Genomic DNA, 12,555 nt, shown 5'->3' with positions numbered 1-12,555 from the left:
AAAAAAAAAAAAAAAAAGACATTCTGATGGAAAGTAAAAATTATAAAAAAAAAAAAATAACATTTTTTGAAGAAATGGAAATTCCATCTTTAAATTCATATGGAATCTCAAGGGACTCCAAACAGCAAAAACAATCTTAAAAAACAAAGCCAGAAGACTCATAGCTCCTGATTTGAAAACTCACTGCAAAGCTATGGTAATACAGTGTGGTACTGCCATAAAGACAGACATGTAGGCCATGGGAACAGAGTAGAGAGCTCAGAAATAAACCCTTGCATACATGGTCAAATGTTTTTTGACAAAGGTACCAAGACCACTCACAAGAAATAACAGTCTTTTCAACCAATGGTGCTGGGAAAAATGGATCTATATGCAAAAAAATGAATTTGGACCTTTTCTAATACCATATACAAAATTAACTCCAAATACATTAAAGACCTAACTGTAAGATCTAAAACTCTAGAACTCTTGGAAGAAAACATAGGCAAATCTTCATGACATTGGATGTAGCAATGAATTCCTGGATATGATACCAAAGGCACAGGCAACAACAAAAAAATTACACAAATTCAACTTCATGAAAGTTAAGAAATTGTGTGCATCAAAAGACACTATAAACTGAGTAAAAAGTCAGCCCACAGAATGGGAGAAAATATTTGTAAGTTGTATCTGATAAAGGAGTAACATTCAGAATATGTACAGAACTCCTAAAACTCAACAAAAAACCCAAACAACTAGATTAATAAATGGGCGAAGACTTGAATTGACATTTCCCTTGATGTACAAATGGCTAAAAAGCACATAAAAAGGTGTTCAGCATCACTAATCATTAGGTCATTACAAATCAAAACTATAATGAGATACCACCTCACATTCATAAGTATGGTAAACCTCAAAAAAAACAGAAAATAACAAGTGTCAGCAAGGATGTAGAGTAACTTGAACCCTTGTGCACTGCTGGTGAGAAAGTAAAATGGTGTGGAAAAGAGCACAGTGGTTCCTCAGAAATAAAAAATAGAATTCCCTTAAGTTCCAACAATTCCATTTCTGGATATTTACCCAAAATAATTGAAAGCAGGGTTTCAGAGAGATATTTGTATATTCATGATCATAGAAGCATTATTCACAATAGTTAAAATGTGAAAGCAATGCAGCTGTCCATCAACAGGTGAACCAATATAAAAACTGTACTATTTACACACAAGGGAATATTATTCGGCCTTAAAAAGGAAGGCAGTTCTTATATACACTATCACATAAGTAAAGCTTGAGGACATTATGCCAAGTGAAATAAACCCATCACAAAAAAGACAAATGCTATGTGATTCCACTTACATGAAGTAATTAGAATAATTAAAATCATAGAGCTAGAAAGTAGAAAGGTGGTAGTGAGGGGCTGAAGTAGGAAAGGGGGAGTTATTATTTAAGGGGGCTATAGTTTCACTTTTACAAAACAAAGAGTTATGGAGATGGATGGTCATGATGATTACACAACATTATGAATGTATTTAATCCCATTGAAATGTATACTTAAAAAACAGTTAAGATAATTTCATGTTATGCATGTTTTACTATGAAAATAAGAAAAATTAATTCTAAATTATTTTACCTAAATTTGTGAAGTCTAATATAGAGATTATAATTGTAATATGAGTATAAATCCTCAAATCACACTAAATAAGATTGGGGCTTAACACTTGCAACAAAATTTATATAATAAACAGCATCTTAGCATGCATTTCATTTTGGCAACATGTAATTATTGCATATTACGGCCTGGTTTTCTTAGGTGAAGTCTCAGAGCATCTACAAGTCTGAAACCTGGCCCTCTGATGCTCTCTGCACTGACACCAATGTGCTCTGCAGTTTTGCACACTAACAATTACTAAATGACAAAAAGTTACACTGTAATGAGAACTTAGGTAAATACACTCATATCTATGTTGTTTCTTTTGTAGTTAACTATTAGAAGAGACTGAGAAAAGGGAAGAGGAAGATTTGCCTACTGTCTCATACAAATAGGCAACCCTAGCACTGGATCATGCTACTCTCAACCCAAATAATGGTATTTATATAACACCTCTCTCCAAGGTGACAAAGCTCTTTTATGCCTCAAGTAGGAAACAGCGGGGAGGGATAGTAAGATACTGTGCTGTAGTACACAGTCAGCAGCCCTAAGAACTTGTGACATGGGGCAGCAAACATCTCCTACCTGAAGATGGGGTGCTGCAAGGTGCCAACACAGTCTCACAGCACGCCCTGGCAAAGCAGGCAATTGCCCCCTCAAGGGAATAAAACAGCTTGTGCAATTTGAAAAATACACAACCCTCAGTGTACTAACATCATAAGCCTTTGCTTTCTCAGGTTTTCACAGCAAATAGAGGGTGGTAGTTGATACTATAACCTTATTGTAAGAAGGGTCCTGCAGTGGGATTTCTAAAGGCCTTGCCCAGGAAGGAACTGCTGGGTTAGCATCTGAGATGCCCTAGGTTGAGCTGCAGTATCCCGGCAGGAAGGTACATAACATTTCTTGAGTCCCTACTAAGTGTCAGGCACTGTGCCAAGTGTTCTTTGCTATCATGTTTCAAAACACAAAGATACCTTCAGTCTTTGCTGGAACTGGACTAACCTACACTCCCTGGGGGGTTCAGGAGACCTCATCTTAAGCAGAAAAGACAGTAACAGGTGTTCCCAATCTACCTCCTGCTTCAGTGTAAGGTATCCAGGGAGCCTAAAGCCCCTGGGCAAATAGGCTGATGGCCCCAGCAGACAGCTGTATGCTTGAAATAGGAGCTCTAGCTGGGAACAGCCACACTGTATTAGTTTTCTACATAGAATAACAAAGTACCACAAACTCAGTGGCTTCGAACAACACACATTATCTCACAGTTTCCGCAGGTAAGTCTGGGCATGCCTGAATTGAGTCCTATGCTCAGGGTTTCGCTTGGCTGCAAACAAAGTGTGAGTGAGGCTGCTTTGCCATCTGGAGGCCTGAGTGGGGAAAAGTCTGCATCCAGGCTCACATGGGTTGCTGTCTCCCTGAGTCCGGGCTATTCACTTCTCTGTGGCAGTGTGATGGGGAGCTCTGGCTTCCCACTGGCTGTTAGCTAGTGGCCACCCTTAGGTTCTAGAGACCACCCCAGTTCCTTGACATGTGGTCCTCTCCTTAGGCTGTCATAACACAGCAGTGTGCTTCTTCTAGACGAGGAAGGGAAAGTCTCTTGTACTAGTCTGCTAAGACTGTCTCACATAATGTGACATGATCATGGGAGTGATGCACCATCGATTTCGCCATATAATGTAATCACATCAAGGGAGTGGTGAGTGGTTGATTCCATTACCTTTGCCATATTTATTGGTTAGCAGCAAGTCACAGGTTCCATCTACACTCAATGGGAAGGGATTAAACAAGGGTGTGAATCTGTAGGAGTCACTCTAGAGTGTAATTGTCACACATACCAAGCCTGGAAGTATCTTTGTAGTTTAAGACTTTGTAGCATAAGTCATTTTGTTTTGAAAACAGAATGTGCTTTGGAGATAGTAATATCTGAATAAAGATTCTAGCTCTTCCGTTGTATAACTTTGGGCAAATTGCTAGTCACCTTGCAGCTTCAATTTTCTCATCCAAAACCAGATACAACTATTATCTATGTATATAAACATAAATGTCTATTACTAGATTCAGCCCAGTGATGTTATAAATGAGAGTATGCACATCCACACTTTTCCCAAAGCAATTGTGAAATACATTAATTGTGCATGACACCAAATAGGTATTACACAGAGAACAGCTCTGATCCTGATCTGTAAAAGTCTGCAGACCATGACTCTTACCTGAAAAGTTAGCTCCTCCTATAAGATGGAGCTTATATATGCTTAACATGATTTGATTCATTCATTAAGCCAATTAACTAATTGCTAGCACCAAACTCTGTGCTAGGAACTGGGTATATATAAAGGAGTAAAAAAGACATAGTCCTTGACTTCAATGACTTGTTTACAATATACTAGAAGAGATGAACAGCATTCATTCAATAAATATTTACTGAGGGCATTGTTTCCATTATTAGATAGTAAACAAGATAGACAAGACTCTACCTCTCTGGAGTTTATGTTCTATATGAGAAATGGGAGTGACGTGAAAGCAATAAACAAAAAGATAAACTAGAAGATATTTTCAAATGTTGATATGAAATAATATAAGGAGGTATGAAAGGGTTGAGGAGAAGCTATTTTCAATAGGGGGAAGGCCAGGGACTGTACAGGGAGATGGCATCTGACTGAAGGTGCAGTGATGAGGAGCAGCAGACATTAACAGGAGCTGGAGAAGAGTGTTCCAGGCAGAAGGAACACCTGTGCAAAGACCCCAAGACAGAAACAAGGCTGGCTGAGGATAATTCTCAGTACAATGGAAGCCAGTGGAGAGTTACAAGCAGAGGAATGACAAAATGTGATTTACATCTTTAATGGATAGAACTCGCTGCTATGTGGAGAATGTAAAACAGGAGAGTAATAATGGAAAAAGGCAGTACAGTGAACAAATCATAAGTGGCATAAAGTAAATATTATGAAAAGTGCAATAAAAAATAGAATTGGGCTCTTCGTAGTGTATAAACAATCCTGTGCTCAAGTTACTGCATTATGGTGGCAGTGACAAGCAACATTTTAACAAGTAAATGTACAGCTGAAGTGGTGCTAAATGCTCTGAAGGAAAGTAAAACAAGAAAAGGCTTAGGAAGTTAGAAGGACTGATGTTTTAAACAAGATGGTCAGGAAAGCTGCACAAATTAGGTGACATTTGAGCAGAGACCCCAGTGAAGGTTTTGAGAAGACATGGAGAGGAAGTGATTGAGGCAAAAGGGCTGGCCAGGCCCCATGAACAATGTGCCTGTGTGTTTGAGGAAGGCTAGCTCAGAAGGAACGAGATGGAGACAGCCAGGAACATAGGGAATGATTTCAGATCCTCAGGACTTTGTAACCCACATAAGTGTTTTCAATTTTATTCTAAGTGAGGAACCTCTCAAGAGATTTGTGGAGGGGAACTCATGTGATGTGAAGATAACACGAAAATATAAAGCTGGAGTAGAACTGATGTCGACTTGGCCCTCAGGAGATGCCACTCAGAGGAGATATATAAGCTAAGACAGGAGGGATGGTGAGAAGACAGTTGAAGAAGGGGCAGGTGAGGGCCCACATTCCACCAGGAGAAGGGGAAACAGCTGCTGCAAACTCCTGATACAGCAAAGAACTTGAGGAACTGAAGAAACTAAAGGCCACAGGGTGAACAAGAGGAAGAAGGAACTAGGAGAGACAGAAAGCACAGGGGCCACCACATGCTGGATCTTAAAGGCCATGCTGAGGATTTTGGTATGGTATTTATTTACAGTATTTAGGGACTATTCATGTGAGGTGCCATTAGCTTAATTCTCAATATATTTGTACATATGCATTTTAAATGTATACTATATTTGTTATGATTAAGAATCTTTTTTTTTTTTTTTTTTTGAGACAAGAGTCCTGCTCTGTGGCCCAGGCTGGAGTGCAGTGGCATGACCTTGGCTCACTGCAAGTTCCGCCTCCCAGGTTCACACCATTCTCCTGCCTCAGCCTCCAAAGTAGCTGGGATTACAGGTGCCCACCACCATGAGCAGCTAACTTTTTGTATTTTTAGCAGACACGGGTTTTCACTGTGTCAACCAGGATGGTCTCGATCTCCTGACCTCGTGATCTGCCAGCCTCGGCCTCCCAAAGGGCTGGGATTACAGGCGTGAGTCACCACACTCAGTCCTGATTAAGAACCTTTTAAATAGGATCTGACTTTAGCATTCATTGTTTAGATACACAGGGAAAGAATATCATTATTCCACTAGTTCTAGCTGACTTAAAACTCTGAATCACTTACAGTGTCTCAAATATTTTAGGAACCTATTAATTTTCAACATTTTCCCCAAAGATGTAGAAGTAGAAATCCTCCAGCCTTTCAATACATTAGTATATGAATTATATCACCCATCACCTGACCTAAATTTTCTTTCTTGATATATTTATCCTTGAAAGACCCTATTCCTTTGAAGCTTAACAACATTTTCCTCACAACTGCTTTTGTCATCTGTCCCTTATGCATTTTGATTCTTTTTCATTGTCAGGATTTGGAAATGGAAAAGCTCTGGCTACTAGACTCAGCACGTAACCCTTATTCTTTAAGTGAAGGATGGATATATTCATTCATACACCTATTCACCAGACATACTGAGGGCAAACAAAGTACCAGGCACAATGCTACGGACTCTAAAAGATGCAAAGATGAATACAAGTTATCCTGTCCTCCAGGAAAAACAGCAAATTCAGTGTGTTGTAAGACTAAGGATTTGGCTACATGAATGTCAGGTAATACATGTATTTATTTTCAGTTCCAAAGTCACCACATATAATCACTGTAATTATTCATCTTTGGAAGGAGATGATTAAGAGCACAGCCTGTGGGAAAAGAAGTACACTAATTTTGATAGAATATCTTTCTAGGGACTAATGGGACATTTTGAAACTAATACAGCTAGCTTTTATTTCCACAGGCAATATTTCACAAATGAGATTTGAAATTATTAAAAAATTCTAAACAGACATGAATGACCCCAATTTGATACTCGAATCTCAGAAATGCTGGAAAAGTCTAGACCATACAGGCATTCAAGGGAAAAGCATTTCCATAGAAAAACAAACCCCTACTGTGTACAACATTTTCACATTCAAGCTGCTTTTACGTAAGCAGTTTGGAAATTTGTATTAGATTATCACATCAGGATAATCACATTCAGTTTGCACTGAGAAGTTTCTCTCAGTGCAAACTGGAAAGGCCTGTCTCATAACAAGGATGCTAAGGCTTAAAAGGGTCCACAGTCCAACTATGTCTATAATTCAATTCAAGTGTCACGAAACAGACTTTCAGAAATTTTTTTTTAAATCCAGAGCTTAAAGATATCCTAATTCCTAATTCTAAATCAAGAGTCCATTGCTCTGTTGAAAAAAAAAAACCCCCACTGATAAAACATAAAACAGGAGGTAAACATGAAACACATATTGAATGGAAAGGTAAACTATCTAGTGCTATACTGTCTATTATGGGCACCACTGGCCACAGTGGGCTGCTGAGCACCTGAAATGCAGCTAGTCCAAATTGAAATGTGCTGTAAGTATAAAATACAGACCGAAATTCAAAGTATAAAAAAAACATAAAATATCTCAATAATTTTTAATAGTGATTAATATTTTGGCTATAATGGGTTAAATAAAATATATTATTAAACACAATTTCATCTTTCTTTTTACTTTTATAATGTGGTTTCTAGAAAATTCAAAATTACATATGTGGCTTGCATCTTATTTCTATTGGACAAGACTGATTTAGTGCCTTTTGCTTCCCCGTAAGGCATCAGAATATGTAAAGAAAAGTGACTTGTATCTTCTCCAGTGATTTTTGCTCAAAGATACCATAAGAATAGGCACTTACAACCAGTAGAATGGAATTTGTGCACAATAGTTTTATATTCAAATTATTTCCTATTTAAGCAGTTTAGGAATCTGTACTGGTTTACGCTATTCCAGTTCAAGCTTGGATGACTTTACAGCTGTCTGTCCTGCGTCCTCCAAAGCCTGCCTTCACAGGGCAGACCTTCAAGCCTGTGATCCTGCTCATGCTTCCACATCTCATCAGTCAGCTGGACTTCCCAGGAGGAATGAGCTGTGAAGTCTTCTGGGCTCCTCTCCTCAGACTGTGGGTAACTTACCCTAAAACTGTGAGGTTCCAGAGGACGAGCCTCCAGTCTTGGTCTCATTTCTGCCCCACAACATCTAGAATTGCTCTTTGCATAAAAGTAAATGCACGTGACAAATGTTGGTTACATATGAATATGTGATGATTTAGGGAAAAGGAAGAATTTTTCCTCCTACTTTCTGTATTAGAGAAGTTTTAGTACATTAGACATTGACAGTCAACTGTGCTTCATAATTCATTTATTCCAATATCCAAGTGTTTACTGGCTGCCTGGAACTGAGCTGGGGGCTGGGGATGTGGTGGTGAATAAGACAGGCACAGTGCTGAACTCACAGGGGAGGAAAAACAAAACCACATGTATGGCATGTGACCCACCGAAAAGCAACTGGGATTACAAGAGGGACCTAATAGGGTTGGATAGGGGAACCTAATGTGGTTGGAGCCAAGTAAGCTTAATAAGTGACCTTTATGCTGGACCTGAGGGAGCTGTTAGCCTCGCAAGGTGTTGGGGAAAGGGCAGGCTGACCATGCAGGGAGGGCCCCTTAAGCCATGTTAAAAATGAAAGTTAATCCTAAAGGCATGAAAAGGCATGGAAGGGTTTTCTATAATATGACCAAATTTGCTTTTTAAAATATCACTCTGGCGATGGGCAAGACTGGATGTGAGACCTTCACAGAGCATAGCCATGTATTCTTAAAAGCTAAACAAAATCACTTTGGTCATCATTTCAATAGGAACTGAGTTTTAAGAATAGAAAACGCGTGTAAGCTCCACACCCCCAAGATGTGAAAGCCAGCAAGCACCCTGGAGCAGTAAACTAATACAGATGTACTCCCAAAGTACCCTCAAAGCAGCAAATCCTACTGATTCCCCTGGCCTGTCCACGTAAATTTGTTACTTGGCATCAGGTCCTGTCCTAACCCAAGCCACATCTTGCTTATTCAGAACCAGCAACCAGTATCCACACTGGTTGGCCCAGCTCCAGGGTTCACTGAAAGGCTGAATGGGCAAAGTATTTAGCAAACTGCACAAGTCTGGGAATATTCTTTCTGCTCTCCTGTGCCCAAGGACTGTCTCTCTGGGTGTTTGCCTAACTCTGAACTTCACCAGTTACCTGGTCTGGGCTCTATGGCCAGTGTCTACTCTCAGGGCAAGAAGCTGGTGGAGGGATGAAATTGTACCTGTTGTAAACAATTAAATGCAGGTTGTTTACATTCTGTGGAATGATTACACAAAATTTTGTTTTGTTCTGGACTCTTCTGGGTAGTACTTATTCATATATGTATGTGACGTGCCCATACATAACTGCTTTCTGAAACCAACCTCGAATTGCCTGTAATGGCCTTCATTGTTCTCCTTAGTGGCAGATGTCCACTCAACTCTCCAATAGTCAGAAAACCATTATATTGGCAGCCAATTAGCACATGTGGTATTGTATTAAAAATGTCATTTCTAAATATTGAGATTTTCTCAATTACCTCCTCCTTTGATGTTTTTTATTAAAATAAAAATAAGCCTCAATCCCACAATTTCCTTTCTGAATTTCTATTGTACTCCCTCTGAAAGGGAAGGACACTTTACACCTAAATGAAATGCAGCCTACCCTTCTCAGAGGCAGGATCCTGCAACGTGAAGCGCAGAGACTTAGGAGGTAGTCAGACCTGAGTTCCAATCTTGTCTTCAGCCCTTCCTAGGTGTATGAATGGGAAAGTTCCTTAAATTCTCTGACCCCTGTTTTTTCCTGAATAATATGAGGCTAGCCTACTGTATTAGTTTTCTAGAGCTGTCCTTTCAAATGACCACAAACTGGGTGGCCTGAAACAAAAGAGAATTGATTCCCTCACAGTTCGGCACGCTGGAAGTCTGAAATCAAGGTGTCAGCAAAGTTGGTTCCCTCTGAAGGCTCTGAGAGAATCCTTGTCTTCCAGTTTGTGGTGGTGGCTCCTGGCATGCCTTGGCTCATGACATACAACTCCAACCTCTGCTCATTCTTCACGTGGCTTTCTTTCCTGTGTGTCTCTGTGTCCTCTCCTCTTCTCATAAGGACACCCATCCTTGGTTTTAGGGGCCACCCTAAATCTAGGTAGAGTTCATCTCAAGATCCTACATCACTACTTATATCTGCAAAGACTATTTCCAAATAAGGTCACATTCCTTATTACTTTAGTTCTGGATGGACCTGAATTTGGGGAGACACACCATTCAACCCACCACACCTACCTACAACAGAGCACAGTTCCATCATGCTTAGGAAAACTGATGAGCTCCCACTGAGAACTTGTGTTACAATGAATTTTTAGTCTATTTTCATACTATAAATTCTTCAACTGTTTGTACTTTATATGGAGAAAAATGGTTACTTTTAAAGATGAGACAGTGCCTCATATACCTAGCACTATACTGAAAATGCTTCAGTGCTCAATAAATACTATATTCCTCCTCCCATTCCCTTTATCTTAGCCCTACAACCATGACTTACAAGTACAACTCATGTGAAAATCCCAGGAAATCATGGAGTACTTCAAGGTTCTAGGCAAAGATAAAGACCAAAAGTTCTTGCCCCTATATAATGATTTCTTGTGGGGAAGCAGGGCGAGCAGTTCTCTTTCAGAACTTGACCTATGACAGTGGTTTAAACACTAAGGAATAAATGTGCATCCAAGAGATCTTTGCATCTCTGTGAAAAACAGTGGCTACAAAGAAGGTTCTGGGTAAAAATCAGAAACTTGATTTTTGCTGTTCTTTGACCAATTTGCTAAGCATTTGAAAATGTATCTAGTCCACTGTCAGTCAAATTCCTGGTTCCCATAGCTTACCACATTTTCTTCCATATTTTCTTCCCTCACATAAGCCTATTTCTAATGTGTTTTATGAACAAAAACAACAGCAACAAAAATCCAGAAAGTCATTCCTACATAGTTTGCTAATCCTCAGAATAGCAGCTGGGCTGGTCATAGGTGAATAAGGATGGAAGGAAGCTGCAGCCAGCAGCAAGGGGCACAGAGAAGGAGCCAGCACTTACCACAGCACACATCTGCTTCCTCTCATCCCACACCCACCCCCCGCTTTTCTTATCGCTTGCCCACTACTGCTCAGTATCCAAGCTCATTCGGAATGAAGTAGTTGTCTGCATCAGCCTCTCTATGACCATAAAAGACATGGAACCCCAACCTGAAACTTCCAAAGAAACTAGCCTCAAGATTAAGGGGTCTTCCAAATATTCACACATCTCAATTAAATACAACCAGCCTTGCTTCCCATTTCCATGCCCTGTGGTTAGAAACTGACACACAGGAATGGTAATGAGGAGGTCTGTGAGGTAGGCTGCTTTGCTCTGCTATACCTGGTGCCTACCGAGACTGCCCCAACTCTGCCTGGTCCTCTTCTCAACATATAACTCCATTATCTCTATTACCACTTCTTTTTCTTAGAGTATAACAAGTTAGTAGGAACCAATGCTGATCTGTGATGCGCCTGTAGAAGAATCAGAATCAAGATCAACGCTCTGAAGACTTTGGTGATGCCCAATGAAGAAACCTTCTGTGTTTCATGAAAACGATTCACCTCCCTATTTTTTCACATCTTCTGGGAATCATTATATCTTATCTTAAAACTATCCTAATTTTCCTTCTTACCATCTCTTGAAAGTTCAACGTCAACTGATAACAGTTTATAGCTACTCTGGTATTATGTGTCACCTGAACTGTTTGTATACATTATTTGTTAAATACACCACAGTCAGATAAAATACCACAGATCTTCCAGTTACTTCAACGTGAGCTTTAAAAAGCCCTACTCCCCTGTTAAAATGTGCTATCCATGAAGTCGCTAACCTCTCAGAAAAGTGGACTGAGGAAGCAACACCAAAAGAAGAAACACACCAAACTTCAAATGTCTATCAAAGAAACTAAAAGTTACCTGGAGGGATCCTTTAAACATACAAGATGATTCCTTACCTGGATTGGGTTGAAGGTACTCAATTGTTTTAGTCATTATTTCCATCACAGCCCTGCTGGTGACATCCACTTTCTGAAATGACAAAATAAATGCTCTAAATGACAAAAATGATGAGCTTTAGAATCTCGGTTTTTGCTTGAGTCTGTATACAATGGCGGGGAATGCAACAGAGCCCGGACAAGTCCCACAGTAGGTTAGGGAGGCTGAGTGGGGGCTGGAAGTCACACTGACGCTATACTCAGCGGCACTCTGCCAAGATGTGAAAAGCCTGTTGATCCAAAGCAGCAGCTGGTAGTTCCCTAAAATTTGTTTCAAAATATAATTCATTACCTTTTGGTAAAAATAAGGTGAATAAAATCAAACAGATTTTGGCCCAGAGACATTTATTGGATGCCTACAGTGGGTCAGGCATGCAGGCAGATTTTGCTGCCCTCAAGAAAGAATCACACAGCATCAACTCTGCTTATTCAAGAAGCAGGGAGCTTTTTATTTAACTTCTGAGAACATCCTAAGAATATCAAATCTTGAGCAAAGACTTCTAGTCTGTCCTTGAACTTTTGGTTAATTCTAAACAAAAATCTTGATGCTAGAGTCTATCCTCTAAATTTGGTCTATCCTCTAAATTTCTAAATTTGGAATGGTCAGTGTTTGCTTTCAGCATCTCACCATGTTCTCTTTGTCAGGCCCCTCTCCCCACTTGAAAGAGATCGTGGAAGGTGCTCACTGCAGTTAGGTCCTCTCTGTCTTTCTCCAAGAAATCCTTTTCTTATCAGCACGTGTGGGCCTCCTATTCACCCTATACGGTAAATGACTAGTGAGAATAAAT

At 39.8% G+C, this 12,555-nt stretch overlaps 1 protein-coding gene across 1 annotated transcript in view; it reads right to left on the bottom strand.

Moving 5' to 3' along the window:
- The window catches only part of SH3GL2 (SH3 domain containing GRB2 like 2, endophilin A1), a 41,080-nt gene extending 29,282 nt beyond the window's left edge, over window positions 1–11,798 (bottom strand). The window contains exon 1 of the mRNA XM_017890112.1: window positions 11,729–11,798. Within this exon, the coding sequence (XP_017745601.1) occupies window positions 11,729–11,774 (46 nt within the window). The 5' untranslated portion in view covers window positions 11,775–11,798. The remainder of the gene's footprint in view (window positions 1–11,728) is intronic.
- Between the last annotated feature and the right edge of the window lie 757 nt (window positions 11,799–12,555).

The sequence above is a fragment of the Rhinopithecus bieti genome, unplaced genomic scaffold, assembly GCF_001698545.2.
Source record: "Rhinopithecus bieti isolate Rb0 unplaced genomic scaffold, ASM169854v2 scaffold_17667, whole genome shotgun sequence".
NCBI classification, from domain to species: Eukaryota; Metazoa; Chordata; class Mammalia; order Primates; family Cercopithecidae; genus Rhinopithecus; species Rhinopithecus bieti.
Note: the sequence above shows the minus strand (reverse complement) of the source record. Positions and strands in the feature narration are given on the sequence as shown.